This window comes from Plectropomus leopardus, chromosome 6 (assembly GCF_008729295.1).
Source record: "Plectropomus leopardus isolate mb chromosome 6, YSFRI_Pleo_2.0, whole genome shotgun sequence".
NCBI classification, from domain to species: Eukaryota; Metazoa; Chordata; class Actinopteri; order Perciformes; family Serranidae; genus Plectropomus; species Plectropomus leopardus.
Genome location: NC_056468.1, coordinates 19,912,084 through 19,932,345, shown reverse-complemented (window position 1 = coordinate 19,932,345; position 20,262 = coordinate 19,912,084). Strand labels below are relative to the sequence as shown.

The window sequence follows — 20,262 nt, the reverse complement described above, 5'->3', positions numbered from 1 at the left end:
CTATCTAATCTTAAAATCAGATAATAGAACAGACAAAAAGGCACTACAACTAATAAAATCATAATATATCCTCATCTGTAGGCCTCTTAATTATTAATCCAACTGATTAACTAATCAGCATTAACACTTCAAACAAAACAAAAAAGAGATCAGATTACATAAAATGCATAAATAAATATATACATAGTCTATAAAAACCTCTTTATTTGCTGTTAGCACTACTCACACTCAAGGGTTTCAGATGAGCAGTGATCTCGATGTCTGGTATGCTGTGGTACCAGTTGGATGAAAGATTTCTCTGGATTTCCAAATCCAGACTGACCGGCATCAGCAGCTGGGTCTCTCCCTTAAAACCCTCATCTATGTATGTGGTCCTGACAATGGAAAGAACATGTGGTTATTGTAATTCTATCAATCAATTAAAAATTATCTGCTTTGCAAAAAAAATCTTTTTATCACAGTTTCATAAGATGGCTGGTCTCTTACCTGTACATCTTGAGGTCAGTCAGTCTCACAGTCATTATATCCACAACAGGCGGGATCTTAGCATCACTTTTAAAGGGCTGCTTGGCGAAGCGGTTCTTGACAGACAGCAGACCAAGGTCAGCTACAATCACATTGGAGGAAGAGGAGGACTGGGGCAGGAAGATGACGGGTGCGTTGAAGTGGACGTTCAGAGCAATCCGAGTGCTCCGCTCAGCCAGCTCCTTCACACCTGACGCTGCCTTCTCTGCAGCTTGAACTGTCACCTCAGCCAGGGCCTCTTTAGCCTCCTGGAAGTTATTGATGAAGGCCTGGAAGAAGAAAAAACGGAGACCACAAAATGTAATAGAGAAATTAAAAAGGAGTTTGGGGTTGAAATTCAGAAAAAAAATGGTACAAGGAACATTAACATATATGCATCATTAGGTTTACGTGAGTTAGTGAGTACTTCATATCAAATTATGTTTTATGGCATTCTTCAAAATTTAGAGTTCTCATTTCATCATTATCTTATTAAGGAAATGACTTACATACTAATTAAATACCTGTCCTGCATATGTGGAGCTCTACCACCATTATTTTTCACAGATTATTTAAATGGGACATGACCAAGTGTTTAAAGTCCTGAATTGTGACATTGATATGTGATTCTTACCAGTATGGAGGAGACAAACTTGTTGAGGAAGATGACCTGGATGCATCCCACAGTCAGCGTGACAGCAGTGTCAACTTTAGACATGTCCAGATAGGCGTCTCCTTCTGTTGCATCTGTATAGTTTACCATGCGGAAGTCAAACACCTCTTTATCTGCTATAGACACAGCCTAAGAAATGAATGAGACACAAGAAAGCAGGATTAGGGAACTATAGGGAAACAAAAATTGGAATCATCAGTAAGCTGCTTTTCTTATTCAAAGTGACTTTTGCTTTGTCTGAATGCCAGAAACACAAGTGGTCAAAACCAAAGAAATGGATAAAATACAAATATATACTTACAAAAACAAATATGATTAGTATGGAATGAAAAGACAATTTAAAAGTACATTAACTGTATTGCTACAAGCAAGATCAGCATTGAGTCCTTTTTGGAGTAAGGTCACGTGTTGATTGTACCTTCTTGTACAAAGCATCTTTGTCACAGTCAAGGATCACAATGTTCTTCAGGTTGGCCAGAACCTCCATCTCCCTTTTTCTCATCAGAACCTCAGAAACCAGACCTGGATGTTTGAGAAAGTGAGAGAGTGAGAAAGTATTTCCTTTTGCATTTCCCACTTGATGGCATACTTGCGTGAAATGCATGGAGGAACAAATCAGAAAGTTTGCATCATAAGACAAATAAAGGTAAAAGGCTTGCTGTCGCTTTAAGTGGGACAACATTATTACTGATGAAACATCAACAGAAGCGATATCCACAAAACTGCAATAGTGAGGGACTGAATTTAATATCTCCTGGAACACGGAGGGGATGACATGATGCTTTCATACCTTCAATACTAATCTCTGAGATCCTGGCTTTCTCTCCTCGAATGAAAACCTTCAGACAGCGGAGATCAGCTCTGATGTGCAGATTCACCATACCTGCATACTTTGAACTCTTCGTACCTGTGAAAAAAGGGTGATGAGAAAGAAAAGATGAGTAATCAAAGAACACCACAATCCAAGAGCAAATTCCACCATGTGTAACCACACACACGCATGTATATACATGTACAAAAACACACACAAACTCTCAAACACTTGACCGCTATAGCAATTCCAGCCTCATTGATAGTAAGTTGCAGTTGCTTTTGGGTAGATCAGGTTCCTTTATTTGTACCTGTAGGTAGATTTAGTACAGCTTTGATACAGCTTTGTGTAGTAATGATTGCATGAATTTTTGTGGACCAATGAACTGATGTACCAAAAGTAAGAGATACAGAGCTGCAGGTCACAGCTAAAAATGTTACACTCTTCTTAGGCATTACGCTATTCTAAACTTCCAGACTAATAAACGCGGCATGAATGCAAACACAAAAACTACACACACTTATAGATACTTGACCTCCATACCAAATTTCAGCCTCCTAGGACAAAAACTGTAGCACCTGAAGGGTGAGGGAATTTTTGTGGACCAACCAACAGAGCGAGCTGTCACAACTAAAACTGATGGCTTTGAAATGTGAAATTAAATGACACTCTGCGCGGGTTTATTCCTCAATTACTTTTTTTCCTGGTTAGACTAGTTTCCTCCTTCTTCTCTCCCTCCTTCTCCGCCTCTGCCTCTGCCTCATCTTCCTCCGGGATGGTGGGGAGCTCCTCCTGCCCACCCTCCTTCTTAGTGGATGGAGGAAGGAGGTTGGTGAGGAAGTTCATGGTGTTGAGTAGAGCTTCAGTATGGAGATGGACATCCAGGGATGAGAAGGTCACCTGATTGATAATGCAAAGTCAAAATGTTAAAATATCAGTAGAGAAGAACAAAAAAATGTTTTTTTCTGCATTAATTATCATTGTTTTTATTCCTATAATTGACTTTCATTATACCGTCAAGAACAGATGTGTTTAAATATGTTATCTAAAAGATATTCCAGAAATGAATATTTGATAATGAAACTTGCATAAACATACTATAAATGTATTCCAATTCAGTGCAAAAGAAGCCGCATTTGTACAGTAATTACTTCTTAATAAACATTTCACTCACCTTGATGAGCTGCTCTGTATTGTTGTGTTGAGACTTGAACTCAGGGCCATTCTTGTCAGCCTTGAAAAGACACACAATCATCCATGAGAAAGCCTTTTACAGCTATTTAGGAAATTGTCATTCAGGATACTGACAGTCTGTGAAACGACTATTGAACAAATGGATCTGAAAGGGTTCTGCTATAACTTATAATCGCACGTACTTTAATATACTCCAGGGTGAGCAGGTCAACCTCTGTGTTGTCTAGAGTGGTGATCAGCTGAACCTGCTTGTCATCAGAATCTATAGAAGGAAGAAATAAGACATGACAAATAAAAATTCACCTGACATTTATTCAGAAATGCTTATTATAATTATTACATCCCCAAATGTTAGCCAAAATTTGAGTTACACATAATGTCTCCTGAACTGTCTGAGGTGAGAAAAAGTCCTGCAAGCATCTACTGACCCATGTATTCAGGACACTTGAGGCAGATCTCTCGTAGGTAAGTGTTGGATGTCATGTCAAAGGTGCGTAGTTTCAGTTCAGTGCCCAGACCCTCTATGTCTAGGTGGAGCACTGTGATCTCCTGATCCCCAGACAGACGACATAACTGAACAGAAAACTAGAGGAACAGAGGACACAGGGGACACAGGGGGAGACAACATGTAAAGAATTTCACAAAAGTAATTGTAAAGACAATGAGAGAATTTAAAGAGCGTCACAAACTATGTTTGTCATTTCATGCAACAAGGCCTCTATGTACCTCACTGATTTCAAATGTCATGATGAAGTCAAGCATGTTCTTCTGAGATTCTGAACTTTTCCTTTTGTTTAAATCTGCATAGCGCAGCGGCATGGGATTATCTGGGAAGAATGGTTTATCACTGATGGGAGAACTGGGCGCATCGTAGAACAGATCTTCCTCTGACCCTGAATGAGACAAAAACAGAAATACACACAATGACCCACCTTACATTACAGGTAAACACACACACGAACACATGCACGCACGCACGCACACACGCACACGCAGTGTATGTAACGCAATGTATATAGCGCAATGATTACACATATGTGGCTGTGTAAGTGGTGCAGAGCGAAAACGACATGGCTATAGAACCATAGATTGTTAAAAAATCATGGAGGTAGCCACAGTGACGTCCCGCACTGGATTGTGGACTCCTATTTTAAACAGTTTGGAAATTTGGCTGTCACCATCTTTGACTTTTGGAGCCAGATGTGACCGAAGGTGACCATATTTGCACGAATTTAAAAGTGTGAGTTATATAAAATTCACACCCCTACAGTTGTCATGAAGAGGGGAAATAGCTATAGAAGCCAAAACTTTCTTTTGTACCAGGTTGTAAATATGTTTATTTCTGCTGCTGCTGTGAAGTTGGGCATTTGAACATCAGGGTCTGTGGGGATTGACTTGCTTTTGGAGCCAGCCGCAAGTGGCCATTTGAGGACCTGCAGGTGTTGGCTTCATTTTTCAGCTGGGAGGTTGCCGCTTGAATAGAACATCCAGTGTATCTTACCCAGTGAGGTGATGCTAATGGTCTCACATGATTCGAAAATGATGGAGGAGCGCTGGTCAGCTAAGTTTGGAGGTCGTCTGGGAGTGAGCTTAGGGGTGAACGACTGCTTTGGCTGAGGAGGAAATAACACCAAATCGTAAAAAAAAGCAAGCATAAAAATGTATAAAAACACTGATTTACTAAAACCTTCATCAATTGATGTTCATCTTATTTCATTATTTCACCAGGCTCTAGTTCCAACTAAAAACAACAACAACATTTAAGTTAAGTAAACTGTAGAAAAACTTCAAAAATAAAAAATTGTTCTCTTTCTGAATTTTGCCCCAAAAAAACATTTTGTTATTTCCTCTGGGTAATTTATCTGATCCACACAAAATGTGAAGACAACCATTTAGGGAGCATCCTGCTGTTCTTACCTTTGGAGTGGAGGATGTAGCATTGCTGGATGGGGCAGGTCTGCTCTCAGGTAGTGGGATACTTTCTACTAGCTCCAAAACGTTACGAAGTTTCACATCAGAAATACGAAGAGACAGCAGAGGGAGCTCTCCAAACATCTTATACCTGAAACACAAATGCAAACATGGAAACACAGAGATACACACACAAATATATGACCTGTAACTTCAGTGTGTCTAGCATCTCTAATCCTTACAATATGGGAAACAAAATAATTAGGTATATGAAAAAAAACCAACAAACTTACTTTGCCATTCGGGAGTCTTTGACGACCATCGCTCTGCTGAAAACTACTTTTAGATCCACTGGCTCTAGAATGTGCAGCGGTGACTGTTTCTGCTTACGGGCCTTTTTCCAGTCACCATCTATCACACACAGAAAACGTTTCACATATCTTTTTATACACTTACACACACAAAAACAAACATAAAATCTGCTTTTGTCGGAGCAACTAATTTCCATTTTCTCATCTACAGTATGTATGATCTCTCAACACCAAACTTTTCAAAGCTTTGAGACCTGATAAAATTTTGATGCCTTTGTTTAATTTTCTTGACCGAGACAAAGTACAGCCATCAGGGCTACAAAAGTTAACCACTTACTACAGTGAAAAAAAGTTTTCTCTGTTTAAATCGTGTTATATCATGAAAAATAACAACAATATGTAAAAAGCCTGAACTTTCTGACTTTCAAATAGTAGCTTGAATAAACTCTTGTGTGATCTCTTAGTTTCTACAGAGACCCAGAGAAGAACCACTGAAATGTTACAGATGAATGCTCTCGTGTGTGTACCTGGTTTGCTATAGAGGAACTGCAGGCTGCTAAGCTGTACATCAAAGCTGTCGTACGCTCTGGAAATGATGTCTTCGATGTTGCTGGAGCCCACTGATAGCTGAGGCAGATGCTTCCTGCTTTGACTTGACATCTGAAGAGACACATTAAGAGACACATGTTTTAAAACCTTTAAATTAATCCTCTGGAAAATATTTTTAAAGGCTCATTTTCTTGTTTCACTTTTCAGTGTATCTTCAGGGAAACAACAATTATCATTTTTTTGTACTCCACGGATAAAAGTAGCACAAATTAAGGATTTCAAGCCCAGTGTCAAGCTCTGCACTTTCTTTTTTTTGCTATTTACTTTTTATTAACTTTTCTTTTAAAGAGCACAGATAAACAAAATGTTACAAATGAGCTGACCAGACACTAAACACAAACTCAAAAGAAAGCAAATTAATAAAAAGGAAAGAAAAAAGAGGGTGAAAATTAACAACTAAGGGAGAATGTGTGTGTGTGTGTGTGTGTGTGTGTGTGTGTGTGTGTGTAATTACTTAAATATGCATACTCACACACATGCATACCTATATGTATGTACATACACCTAAATACACACACCTACACATGTGCATAGCCCCATACGTACACATTCATGCTAACCTTTAATGTTTCTGCATTTTATAAAAAAGAATATTTTTTTAAAATTGGGACATATGCCTGTAATGGCAGTATATTACTGCTATACAAAATTAGGCATTATCACACATTTTTACCATTTTCCATCAATGATGTCCCTTTGAGTTCTTCATTTAAAATGCAATTCTCTCTATTGCGTAAATACTGTAAGCCATTTTCTGGTCAAAGCCCTTTTGCATGCCAAGTTTTGTACTTTCTGACCTGGAAATGTCCAAGATCCAAAAGCATGATGTTCTGAGTGCCGTTGTAAAAGCCAGTCTGAGGAATGATGACATAGGAGGCCATCAAGTTCACCTTCAGGTCGAGAACTTTCTGCGTTTCGATCACATACATCAGACCTAAAAAAACCACAAAGAACATGTCATTAACTTAGCAAATGTAGCCAGAACAAACATCCGCTTTGATGACGGTCTTTCCAAAGTTCATTCCTTACTTGCTTATATTATTAATATCATAGAGCCTTGTTGAATGTACCTAAATGAGCTAAAGTGAATCCTATCATGGAAAGAAAAAAAGACGCTTGAAACTTGAAACAATCTCAGGAAACAATCAGTCTGAAAAAAAATGAACATTGACTTAGCAGCTAAGACATGCAGGCAGTGTGTAAGCACATGAAAATATGTCCCTGTAAACACAGGAACTGAGGAATGGAAACATTTGCTTATCTGTGATTTGAGACGAGGTTTGGAATCAACCTCTGACCTACTGTAAATGTTTGTACATGTAAGACTGACCGGTAGCAGTGCGGTCTCTGAACTGCTCCAGTTTCATGAGGGTAGCGTTGGTGAGCTCATCCAGCTGCAGGTCGTCAGGAGGCATGAAGAAGGCTGACATGCTGTTCACTGTGATCTGCACAGACACACAAACAAAGAATACATTTGATACGTGCTGATTTCATGTTTTGTTAACACTCATACATGCACAATGACAAATAGCACTCACAGCATCATAAATGATTTCCAAGGGTTGTGATTCCACATGTAGTCGTTGGTTGGCGCTCTCGTCCAGCGGGTTGGTCTCAAACAGGATGCAGAGCAGCGGGGTCCCTGCTCCTGTGGCTGCCTTCCTTGATGACAGGAGGGTCGGAGCAGGCCGGTTACTGGCCAGGCCAGTGACTTCAAACAAGCTAAGCTGGGCTGTGAGTCTGAAAAAAAAGAAAAGGAAACTAAATGTCAGTGCCACCCATGCCATGTTCCAGGATTTTCAGGGTTTCCTTTGCAATATATACTGATTGCCCTGTCCTGGAAGTTTTTAATGCCCAAGAGAAATGGGAGAAATTCTATTCAAATATTACCCTTGTTTATTTAGCTTAAACAATTATGATAGCTTTATTCAATTCATTCAGTTGATAGTACCATATCATCATGTAAACAAATGTACCTATCAGCTATGTGCTTGAGATCAGATTGTAGACATAACCACATTAGAAATGGGAGAGTGCTTGCTATCTTCATACTTTTATACTTTTTTCTTTTAGCAGAAAACACATATTTTATTTTGTGATATTTACTGGAACTGACATATAATTTAGCCAACAGTAAGTAGTTGGTAATTAGCAATGGTCATTTACCAGAGACTTTCAGCTGCCTGGCAATCTCCCTCCAGTCAGCTGCTACCTTATTTAGGTTTTGTAGAAAAATGTGGAGATATCATATAGATAATTTTTAATATTTTTAAAATATTTTGTTCATAGGATTTATATTAAATTTTCAATGAGACACAAACAGAAGTGCTTTCGCTGAATGTTTTTTTTTTTTGCAAATGAAACAATATCAAATGAAAACTTGTTTTTGCGCTGGAGACCAGGCTCCTCAAAACATACAGCACTAATACTGTTAAAGCCATGAAGTCATGTAGGACCCCACCCCCAAAAAACAAAAAGGTTTGACAAACTTGATGGCTTGTGCTCCAGGTCGTTGTGTGAGTGTGGACATGAGCTCTCCCACAGTCAGCCTGATGATCTCATTTTTGTCCTTGCTGTCTTTGATGGACACAGACAGCTTCTCCATGTGGAAATTGACCTTCATGTCCTCAAACTACAGAGAAAGGACAACATAATACCTAATTTAAGTATGTAATACAGTAATGGCATTTTGATGAATTTGAGTAATATTATTTATGCAGGACGGAAAACCAAACGGAAGTGTATTATTAGGTGACAAGTGGGTGTCGGGGGGAAGTGACTCACATCCTTTGGCAGGTTGGGATTAGCAGCAGTTTCACTGTATCCAATGGCAGTGTAGAGTTTGGCTTTCTCAGCAGGGGTTAACAGCTCATCAAAACCTGAGACAGAGAGACAGGGCAAGAGAAAAATTAGGGAACAGAAATAACACAAAGAGTTAGAAAACAGCATTAGCCACACCATACAGTGTTCCTACAAAAATATACTGAAGCACTTTGCTTTGGTACCATTAGCTGTATGTGCATATTATCTTTTGTATATGCATGTTTTTCTGTATTTTTAACATACCCTTAAGTCTCTACAGCCTACCTCCAGTCTTAACCTCCTTTGTCTCCGTATCAGGCTCTCCTCCCCAATTCCACACCCAGCTTAACCAACCCTGAGACTCCTCTTCCTCCATCTTAAGCCCAGGACGGTAAATGCGGAGGCCTGCCTTGCTTGCCTGAGGAGGAAGCCAAAAACCAAAGAGCCAAAGAGAGAATTAGGAGCTTGAACTTTCTAACATTTCCAAACAAACAAGAAACACATCATCTCACTCTGACTTCCAGACTGATCCAAACATCTTAACTATTTTTCAAGTAAATGTGTTTTCCACATGTTGGCAGCTTACTTCAGCATATTCTTATTGAGTATGAAGGCTATACGTTTAAGCTGTTTTCTCTGTTCAGTCAGTGTCAGTCCAGAGGTAACTCAAAGACCCACATATTAAATAAATCAATCAAAAACAAAATGTTTTTCTGGTGGCCACTTATATTTACTAGCAATAAATTGTATGAGAAATGTTCTGTTTTAAATTTCAGACTGCAGCAAAGTGCCAAAAAAAGACAAGATCATGTAAGAGTTTCTTACTATTAGTTAAGTAAAAGGATTTGACAGCTGTGTTTCAAGAGCATAATGTTTGACACTTTAGCCAAAACCTTCAACCACTAGATACAACTGCTGATAAGAATGACCACAGCCAGTTTTGTGTTTACTATTATCACTTTGGCCATATGTGGTATGTTAGCAGAAACACACAGAACATTTCAGAAAAGAAATTGTACTGTGTAGCAAAAGTTTTAACCCCTTTTTTCTGTGTCTGTGGAAAGCTTTAGAATACTGGAGACATAAGGATCAAAAAGACATTAACATTTCAGCCCTGAATGTGTTAACTACAATGCTGTACGCAATATGATTAGTGCTGCAGCACAATGTAAGTCTACAAAGCAGAGATGCCAACTATAAAGTAGGTGAGACAGAGCTTACCTCCACCTCCGCCTGCTGTCTGGCCAGCGTGATGTTAAAAATATCCAAGGTTTTCTCAGGTTCCTGGGCATAGATACAAGACGAGCTGATCAGAGCTTTCAGAGGCTTCCTGCTACCGCATGCAGGAATGAATCAATTACTAAACGTCCATTATTAATCACATAGGGGAAAGATGCTGCTTAAAGATCAGAGAAAAGACCTATAGATTTTATGTTGTATTTCTCTGAAGAACATCATCAATCTCAAATGCACTTCAATCAATCGCTTCATAGGGCTGAACACTGGATAAGTGGATAATTATAGCAAGAGCAAAGCATCACTGAAAGGATATTGATAAAGTGTATTTAACTACTTGTATATTATATTGCATTTATATTTCATAGAGGCAATGAATTATGGTAACTTTAGTCAAAGCAGAAACAGGAGGTCTGGACTTGCACAAGCAGTAGTGTCCCACCAGAAATAATTTGCAAAAGCTAAAATAAAAATAGAAAATAATGGACAGAACAGAAATCAAAATAATATTGGTATGGAAAAGCAATGTAATATTTTTAAATTTAAAATCAACACATCATAATATTGAAAAGAAAGTCAGATGATAAATTCATCTAAAACTTGGCAACATTGAAAGAAAAAACAGAAATATGTAGCATTTACTCCTTCTCTTAATATCACATGAAGCTGTCAGGGGTTCTTATATCATGATCTTAACAGATAAAAGTGGGAAATTGAACATCTCCTTCCCCTCCCCCCTGCTCAGCTCAGTGTAGCCTTGTCTCACCTCTAGTGCCTTAAGCAGCTCCTCGCTGGGTTTCTTGCTAGTGATTTTGGTCTTGTAGAGCTCTCTGTAGCGTTTTACCATCTGCCGGTGACTGCGGATATGCCGCCATGACCACATGTGGAGACGAGGCTTCACGTCCACCTCCAGGATACCTGTAATCACGTACCTCCACCTGCAAGGAAAGGTGCGTAGAAGCATACAGTAAGTTTTACAACCTGCAACATGAAGTACCAACACATGCCACAGTGGTTAAATGTCACACTTGATTTGGTCAGATGGATTTAAAAAAAATCAAAGTCAAACTGTAAAAGTGTTTTCTGACCATATGTGGGCGTTCTTGTGAAGGTGGACCACAGGTCTGAACTTCCTGTACGGCAGATTCCGCGACATCATATCCACTGAACCCAGCAGCTCCAGGATGCTAATGTACTGAAAAAAGAGGAAGTAAGCCATTACTAACTGGCAACGAAAACTGACACAAGTGCAGTTATAATCACTGAGCAACTTCTAAACTTTTTGCTTATCTTTTACTTGTCTCTTCTTTTCTCTCCCAAAAATATTTTTTTTTAAAGCGGGCTTTTATGAAAAACAAGTTCACACACACCAACCTGGGGTCTGTTGAGTTCAATGGCCACCTCCCTGAGATTGACCATTAGATCCACTTTGGGAGAGGAGTGATCCAAATCTGACCTAGGATTCATCTGCAGTTTAGCATCCGCTGAGATGGGACGAAAAACTGTGGACCAGCAACAAGGAATATTTTATTTAAAGCAAATAGTTAAGCTTGGCATAATGAAGTCTATAAAACTCTGGAGTCATACGTGGCTTTCTGTATGGGGAAAAAATGGACATGAATTTGCAAATATGTTTTGTGTAGGAAGCTTCAAAAATCTGTGAGCCTGTGCTTCAAAACAAAATCTGCTGAAATGTGCTAGAAATCTGTTAGAATGTGTCAGTCATGATGGTGCATCAAGCTGTGTGATTCACACAATTTTTTTTCCAGGCACTGCAGTGTCAGTGCACAATATTCAAAACAAAATCACTGTCTATATGCAAAATACTGATTCACGCATGTAACACATGGCTTTAGCTGAGTTTCATTTGATGGTTTCAACAAAACTTTCAAAGTGAGTTTATTCAATAACAGTTTTTAAAAGTGTGAATAAAGGCTGACAGTGAGACACTTACTGAAGTCGTGGTTGACAGAAAAAGAGCTGTGGGTGTCAATGCTGCTCTGGAGACATCGCTACAAAAAAGACAAAGTGAGAGGAGTTTTCTTTATTCAATCTTTTTTAACCTCTTAACATATTTTATCTCTTTTTGTCACTGTTTTAACAACACACAGAAGTAAACCATTGCAACACACAGATATACACACACCCTTCCCACTGGGCTTATTTTAGAGAGAGGTTTTGTGGATGAAATATATAATAAAAAATGTTTGATATCAGAAGCATTTTAAAAAGCCTTTTGCCAATATTCACCCAGTCAATTTAGCAGTAGAGGTTTTAAATTCAATGAAGCAGAATAAGACAGACAATATCTCTACCAAATCCAAGCTGTTGGAGACAAGGCACAACACAGTTAAAATAGGGAGACTCACCAGGGCCTCATCTGGACTGTGATTGGAGAAGAGAATTGAGTTGACATTCCAGTAAGCAAACAAGCTGTCCAGTTGAACCAACTGAGAAGAAAGAAAACAGAAGCAATTAGATTGGTACAGATATTTACCACTAGGTTGAATACTAACTGACAGTGTGCAATATTTCTCAAGTTTGGATCAGAGCCCAAAGTTAGGCCAGAAGAGGAAATAAAATTGGATCCTTGAACAATGGCTGACAAACCAAACCATATGGCTTTAATTGCTAAAAAAAAATATCAAAATGTTAGCTTAAGTTTGAGTTTGAATCAAATACAAAAATCATACTGTGTCACACAGGATACATTTGATATCTCCAGTAAAATAGACAATGCCTATATTTTATAGGTTATAAAATACAGGCATAGCGGACAGATTACGTAGCTGAATTTCTTACCTTGTAGAAAAGCCTGGCATTCTCATCCAAAAGACTGGGATTCCAGTTCTTGTCAGATGTCTGTAAGGTAAGATAAGATCATATATGATATCCTTAATTGTCCCAAGAGGGAAACGTTGCTTGAGCAATAGTGCTACACCCAGCTGCAATCAACCTGAAGCAATACTTAGCCAACATGACATTACAATCACACACACAGACATAATAAATCACATACAGTGAAGGTAAAAATATACAACAAAGATAAAAAACAGAGAAAATATAAAGTATTGCACATGCCTTAAGAAAGATATAAATACACAGGAATTGTAGAAATGAGCGAGAATTCATAAAAAACATAAAATCAGAATTCATAATTGACAAAACAAAGTGCAGTGGTGCCTACTTGCATACCAAATTCACAAGTGAGGATTAACCTGCTTTCTTATTAAGTACTATTATAGATGTTAGTAAGAAGGAAAGCCTGAAGCAGTTGCTGTTACATTAGCTGGCTCTGTAACGTCTGCATGAAGGTCATAGTTTATATTCAGAATACAGATGGGAGTGAGACGGATCCTTCAGAAGTCTGTGTGCATGTCTGGCAGTTGTCTCATAGATGGTGTAAAGGAACAAGTTATTTTTTTCCTATCACCTTTGACAGAGTATTAACCATGTTTCCAATTCTCGATTTTAACTGGGCTGTGAGGGTCTTGTGCTATGATGTCATAACATATCTAATGATGCCTTCCTGTAAATAGTTGACATATCTCTACAAAGATAATGAAGTTTTTGAATCAGCCTAGCACACATATGCTAAGTGAGGCCACTCCATATTTTCAGTTTATTGTCCCTTTGCATGCCCAAGTGCTTATAAGAGCATCTGCTAAATTTCACTATCACCAGTGATTACAGGGCAATGGACTCTCCCCTCGGTGGGGTCAAATATGATTTCTTGGGTTCAATTAACATTAAAAAATGAGGTGGTAGCTTTCACATCAGGACTTTAAGGTGGCAATCTCCTTATAATACACTGAGGGCTCCACAATCACCATGCAGCACGAACTAGAGTCCTGTCATAAGTCAAACAAGCAGTGAGATATACAAGCCCCTATATATATAATTCTGTTAAAGTTTGATGTATTAATTCATTATAATGATCAGCTAAAATGCTGGGTGTAATACAGGATATATAATCCGACAGGTGGGACATGACAATGCATTACCTGAAGGCTGAGTTTTTTAAGTGACACTCCAAATGACAAAGGGCAGTTTGGATTAGTGACCTGTGGAAACCAAACAACAGAAATTAGAGTCAAGCCTTTGGACTGGTTAAGACTACATTATTGGGGGACTGTAAAAATGTGACCATGTCCTTTTCCCTGCATTTATCATGTACTGATTTTTTTTTTACACAATTCAAAGTTATGCTGTACATAAATACACCACTAAGTTAACTAAGTTTGTGTACTTACATCATCTTCATAGCGTACATGGATGTTTGAGATCTTGACCTGCAGGTTTTTGATGACCTGAGTGACAAGCTTCTCCACAAAGGTGTCCTGCTTTTCAATTTCAGGGTTCTCTGTCAAACAGATGAATGAAAATGAGACCTAATTTGGTCCTGCAGTTTTCCCAAAGCTGTTCTGAAGAAACTGACCCCCTGCTCCCTTATAATAAAGGGAGGGTTTGAAGAAACCTTAGCTCTCATTACTGCTGTTGAAATTCAGTGTACCTATTATAAACCTTTTGATATTTGCTTTGAAAAACATGCTGTCACACCATCAGATGGTGTTATGTTATCATTTTTTGTAATATTCTTTTCACCAGCAGTAGATAATTTTGTCTGTTTGGCTAAGAATGTCTCTGAAACCTGTTAAAAACTTACCTAGAAGCAAAAATGCCTCACTTTAAGCAGTTACACACACACACACACACACACACACACACAGAATATTCATCAGACTTACATGTTTACACTTTCACACCCACAAAAGGAAAAAATGCTTAACCCTGACCTTGCTCAGCAGCCTTCAGCTTTGTCTCTTCTATCCGCTGTAACTCCCTCTGACGAGCTTCCTGGAGCTGCTTTTCCTCCTTTTCTGCATCATACTTTATACCTAGAAAAAATGTGGCGAGATTATTTGTCTGCACGCTTCAATGTGTTTGTCAGTTGTTGAAATTTAAACACGGGAGCCTAATCATGTTAACATCAACATGCACGTTAGTATCTTTCAAGCACTGTATGTGTTCACTAAAATGGTGGGAATCAAAAAAATATGCGAATAATTTTTATAATGAGAACTTAAATATCATGTTTTTTCATGCATTTAGTTGGACACAAATGGTGATCTTACTTGCTGTGGGAACTATGAGCAGATAGACACCATCCAGTGTCGCCTCTACCGACTGGGTGTAGAGGTTCTTCCATGGTATCTTTAGCTCTAGCCGTCCTATTAAAAGAAATACAAAGTGAGAAAATCTTCCCCTGTACTGAAGGGAAGGTGGCAGATGGGGAGAATAACTACAAACTCACCTATATGACCGGCTCTCACTTTAAAAGGAATGTCAAGTTGACTCTGCAAGAAAATAACAGTAAATCATTGTAACACAAATACAGTGTGAATGCCACAATGTAATGGCAGAATAAATGTGCTTACTTATGCATTTATTTGCAACTTACCAAGGCATTCTCCTTTATTTCAAGATTTGTAAGCACGGCGTCACCTGTGATGACAGGAGTATTTGTTTACTGATTGTCACTATGTACACTCTGATAGGTCACCAAGATTATTATTGTGTATGAGGCTCATAGCAACACAATCCACTCTAAAGAGGGGGTCTTTGGCCTTTATCTATTGATTTACCACAGCACTCAGGCTAGGGAAATCATGTATTATTAAAGCTATTCATGACACTTTGGTAAGGACTTCACTCTGTGGTTTACTTAACAAGTTGCTACAAGTTGGTACATGTGTAGCAGTGGCTCTGAAACGTCTCTTCTAATCCTCTTATTCGCCCGGATCGTATAAACAGAGCTGTTAGTGTCTCTGGTTTAGCTTGTGAAAGGGACTCAGTATGAAACCAAGTGGCGAGGTTGAACCTGGCTGTGTAAAAGGGTGTGACCCCAAACAGCTCGCTTCTCTGAAACAGAGCAAACAGCCTTGCAGCAGAACATGAGGCACATTGACATAGGGTAATCGTAGCAGTGAGAAACTATCACAACTGCCTGGCCTATCAATAAACTAGTATTTGGCTGCACTGTTTTGCTCACAATGTACAGAAAACGCTGAGCTACATAAACTGACACTGACAGCTGGGGCAGCCTCTGTCTGTCACTCGGCTGGTGGCTAACGTTTGTTAGCATCAGCTAACTAGCTTGGCGAGCGAGCTAGTCCACTAAAACCACAAACACAAGTTCACTTACCTCCCCATATACCCAGCTTCAGCTGCGAGCTATCAAGGTTGACAACGTAGTCCCCTAAAAACCGGTTGAGGACATCTACCACCAAGCTTTCGAAGACCATTTTGGCGTTTCTTTCATCTACCTGTCACCATGTTTACATTCTGAGGACTCGCTTGAATCCAACGTCAGCCGAGGACGTACTGCGGTGGGCGGTGACTACGTCACACTTCCGGCAAAATTGTCCTACTGCTGCAAAACGTCCATGTCGCAAACAAGTCCCGCTCCTGCAAGCGGTGTCAGGACAAGTTGCATCTCGAGCAGCAAATCAGTGCTTACTTCATTCGTAAGTGTTAACATTTCTGACGTTATGCTGCTTAAGTAAAAATACTAAATGCATACTTCTTACAGAGAGAGCTGACAAGTTAACTTGCTAATTTTAGTCTGCTAGCTATATTTTTTGCAGACATTACATTAGCCCGTTTCAGCTTTTGACAGCAAATTATGTCGGCTGAATTAAAAGTATTTTAACTCTGGCAGCCAGTAAGATAAACCATGTTTTTTGTGAGAAACGTTAGTGATGCAAGTCAATAACAATATCAGTTTTCTTTCTGTCAGGAAAATCTAACACATTAATCACTGGTGGCTAATGCATCTACAGTGTTTCTTTTAGAAAGGTTAGTACTCGTGCAAAACTCGGGTTTAACGATAGTAGCTAGAAAAAATACATGATAATGGATTTTTGGAAAACATCCATTATGAAAATATATAACAACTCATAACCAATCTCGATATTGATATATCAACTTTCTTTTATTTACCTGGTTTTAGTAATAATCAAGTGTCTTTTGTAATGGAAGTAACATATGTACATACTGTTATCCTGATCAGCAGATACAGATACAAAATTCCGTGCTTTTCACTGTATGTGATATAACTTCAGAGTGCAAAAGAAGAAAAAGCCAATATTTGCAGATACCAATGATGTGCCAATATTATCGTGCATCCTAGTAGCTAGTCATATCAGCTATCTTTCTCTCAGAATAGTTAGTGGTAATATCGCTGGTAACTAAAATCATAAATAATCCTTCAGACAGGCTCCTGTAGTTATTACAGGTATATACTAATATCAATAAGGCATTTCTTTGGCAACTTTTTTGTGTTCAATACTGGTAGGTAGGTACCATACTGCCTGACACACAACAGCTTTCACTTGTTTTTGTGTCCAATACAATTATAGGTCAACATTTTCAACAGATAATCTCTCTGTCACAGAGCAGTGCAGTCTTTAAATTAGTTCATGGTGCTTGTCAACTGTCACATGGTTTCTTTGTCTCACCATGACACTCCACACTCTACTGTCCAACACAACAGTAGTAAATGACCTAAATTGCCTTGTAATTCTCGTTGGATATTGTTCCTTTTAAATCATGTCATGGTTGTCAAGTGATTATTCGAGGAATTATTTTCTTTTGTATTTCAGCTGAAATGGATTCTTTCTGTCTGCGGTCATTGGAAAGTAATCTCCGCAAAGACCGCCATCCAGATGTTACAAGGACAGTGCACAATATGTCTCGCAATGAGACTCGGGACATGTTCATGGCAAGACACTTGGAGGAATTAGAAAAGAGTGGGACTGGAAAATTCACATCTATGAAAAAAAGGGGATCAGACCAGATCCAGTGGCGCTGTGAAAGAGGCAATAAATGTAAAGGGAAGTCAAGCGGAGATCCCCTGACCACAAAGGCCAACGGCTGTGGAGCCTATGTCTCGTTTACATTTGTGAGCAAAAATACCTTCAACAACTGCATTGTGCGCCTAATGAACAGACACTCAGGACATGACCTCAGTAATCCCCAGGAGGATCATTCCAATCAGATCAACAGTGATTTGATTGCCTACACTCATACCTGCTTTCAGCTGGGAGACTCAGATGCAGAAATCCTGCTTAAATGCAAAGAGTGGGTGAAGGCCCAGGGAAAGAAGGGTCGCACAGATCTGCAGTACTTAGTTACTCCTAAGAACATAACACTATTAAAAAAGAGCTTTCAGTCACAGAACAGAATAGATGTTGCTGGCAGTGATTGCGCTTCTGTCGATCGACTCGTCAAAACAGAGTTGAAAGACCAAATTATTTTCTATCAACCTTTTTCACACAGTGAGAAACAGTCACTGGTTATTGTTTTAAGTTCACCCTGGCAAATTGAACAGTTAAAAAAATATGGCCCTGAGATGATATATCTTGATGCTACAAACAAGGGTGTCACACAATATGGATTTGCATTCTATGCTGTAGCCATAAATTCAGACGAAGGTCGGGGCGTGCCTGTTGCCTTCTTTATCTTGAGCGAGGAGTCATCACAATACTTGTCACTATGTTTGCAGAAGTTGCAAGAAGCTGCCGGCCCATTTCAGCCAAGGTAACTAGTCTAAAATAATGAACACCACAAATTTGTCCAAATTGTATACACATTTTTTCTATATATAATATCTCTTACGTAAAAAGACTAGCTGCTGAACAAGCACAATCTGTTACAAAGTCCTTGGTAACAATGGCAACCAGTTACTGTGGATTTCTCAGCCTTTTAGCAGAGATCGTGATCAATTTGAAGCATCATGAGCACTCACATTTCACCTCTAGATGCAGTAAATGTTCATGTCACAATACACATCACATTTCATTATTTTATCTGAATATGTTTGTTTTGTAGCAAGTACTTTTGATGTTGCCACAATCTTTAGTGTTGCAGATTTCTCCATCTTACACTAACACAGTATTCTATTTCCATCTAATGTCATGTGTTACCAATGTTTTTACCTACTATACCAATGTGCAAAAATAGGGATTCTCTTTTGAAAGTGGTTGCCAGTGATTACAGGCAGCCATATTGAAAGAAGACAAACTCTACAAACATTCTCTGCACAGCCTCTGTTGTTTGTGTTTACAGGTGTGTCATGATTGACTGCGATATGAAGGAGATCGAGGCAATACACAGCGTGTTTCCACATGCGAAAACACTGTTGTGCTGGTTCCATGTTCTCCAGGTAATTGAAAGTTCCCATACAGGAAATAATTCAAAACAGATCACTGGACTGTCATTGGTTGTACTTTTATTGAGACCATTTTGTCATGTTTACTTTTGAAAAGGCTATCCATCGCTGGATGTTGCATCAGGAGGGTTGCAGAAAGGACCCGGAAGTACGCTACGAGGTCATCAGGTCCATGGTCCTGCTGAAGCAGTGTGCACTTGTAAGTAATTCATAGAGTGCCCCAGAGATGACGTTTTTCTGTAGGCTGATGTGGAAGTTAGCATCACCTTGGTTCCCTCATCAAAAAGCCTGTGTCATTCTTCTATTGGATTTTGGAATACTGTAGAAAATAAGCTCTATGGTAAACAAACGTTTACAATACTTACACATTTTGTTCAGTAAGATGATCTTCACAAATGAACATCACTCAAAGGATTTTTGAAGTCTAAATGCAATAGCCAGAAGTAAAAAGCTTATGTTAGGCTACAAATGACACACACCACAGTTGCACAATTTAACGTTTCCACCACCATGAGGCTGTAAATCCGTGTTCAGCACAGCTTCGTGTGATGATGTTATATTCTCTCATTTAGCCACTTGTTTGCAATCACCCTTTTTTATGGCACATAAAGCTTCAAAGGTCGCAAGTAGGGTATTTTTTTTCTAACCAAAAAGCCATTAAAAAAGCCCATTGACTTTGAGACAAGGGAGCCAGAGGTACTGAAATGGTAACTTATTTCCAGGTTTTAGGACGCATTACCGGGGACACTCTTTTATTACAATGCTATTCCCTTTTATTTGCATTATGACCTGCAGGGACATTCTCTCTACTGTACCTTCAGTGTCCTTGAACTGTACCTACCAACATATCACAGTGCTTTGGCAGTGCAGAAAGCAGGCATTTCATTGGGTCACAACAGATCAAGAAGGCAAAACTACAGCATATTCCAGTGTCCTGGAATAAACCTCCTGTATACCCACTTTTAACTCACCCAACACT

General features: G+C 39.0%; 2 protein-coding genes across 4 annotated transcripts in view; one reads left to right on the top strand and one right to left on the bottom strand.

Moving 5' to 3' along the window:
* Positions 1–16,402, bottom strand: part of vps13a (vacuolar protein sorting 13 homolog A) — a 42,768-nt gene extending 26,366 nt beyond the window's left edge. For all 3 annotated transcript variants that reach the window (XM_042489052.1, XM_042489053.1, XM_042489054.1), the window contains exons 1-34: positions 16,257–16,402; positions 15,513–15,556; positions 15,366–15,408; positions 15,187–15,282; positions 14,848–14,949; positions 14,305–14,414; positions 14,056–14,115; positions 12,854–12,913; positions 12,421–12,501; positions 12,006–12,063; positions 11,426–11,553; positions 11,140–11,246; positions 10,818–10,989; positions 10,037–10,099; positions 9,101–9,233; positions 8,798–8,892; positions 8,503–8,645; positions 7,552–7,753; positions 7,344–7,458; positions 6,811–6,947; positions 5,932–6,064; positions 5,387–5,504; positions 5,100–5,244; positions 4,684–4,795; positions 3,909–4,075; positions 3,611–3,767; positions 3,365–3,444; positions 3,163–3,222; positions 2,684–2,888; positions 1,968–2,084; positions 1,596–1,699; positions 1,139–1,306; positions 487–794; positions 227–374 (exon numbers count right to left, since the gene is read on the bottom strand). In XM_042489052.1, the coding sequence (XP_042344986.1) occupies positions 227–374; positions 487–794; positions 1,139–1,306; positions 1,596–1,699; positions 1,968–2,084; positions 2,684–2,888; positions 3,163–3,222; positions 3,365–3,444; positions 3,611–3,767; positions 3,909–4,075; positions 4,684–4,795; positions 5,100–5,244; positions 5,387–5,504; positions 5,932–6,064; positions 6,811–6,947; positions 7,344–7,458; positions 7,552–7,753; positions 8,503–8,645; positions 8,798–8,892; positions 9,101–9,233; positions 10,037–10,099; positions 10,818–10,989; positions 11,140–11,246; positions 11,426–11,553; positions 12,006–12,063; positions 12,421–12,501; positions 12,854–12,913; positions 14,056–14,115; positions 14,305–14,414; positions 14,848–14,949; positions 15,187–15,282; positions 15,366–15,408; positions 15,513–15,556; positions 16,257–16,356 (4,071 nt within the window). In that variant the 5' untranslated portion in view covers positions 16,357–16,402. The remainder of the gene's footprint in view (positions 1–226; positions 375–486; positions 795–1,138; positions 1,307–1,595; positions 1,700–1,967; positions 2,085–2,683; positions 2,889–3,162; positions 3,223–3,364; positions 3,445–3,610; positions 3,768–3,908; positions 4,076–4,683; positions 4,796–5,099; positions 5,245–5,386; positions 5,505–5,931; positions 6,065–6,810; positions 6,948–7,343; positions 7,459–7,551; positions 7,754–8,502; positions 8,646–8,797; positions 8,893–9,100; positions 9,234–10,036; positions 10,100–10,817; positions 10,990–11,139; positions 11,247–11,425; positions 11,554–12,005; positions 12,064–12,420; positions 12,502–12,853; positions 12,914–14,055; positions 14,116–14,304; positions 14,415–14,847; positions 14,950–15,186; positions 15,283–15,365; positions 15,409–15,512; positions 15,557–16,256) is intronic.
* Positions 16,403–16,505: 103 nt separating this feature from the next.
* LOC121943907 lies at positions 16,506–18,665 on the top strand. Its single transcript, XM_042487508.1, has 2 exons — positions 16,506–16,578; positions 17,716–18,665. The coding sequence occupies exon 2, from the start codon at positions 17,721–17,723 to the stop codon at positions 18,654–18,656; it is 936 nt and encodes a 311-aa protein (XP_042343442.1). The 5' UTR covers positions 16,506–16,578; positions 17,716–17,720; the 3' UTR covers positions 18,657–18,665.
* The last annotated feature ends 1,597 nt before the right edge of the window (positions 18,666–20,262 follow it).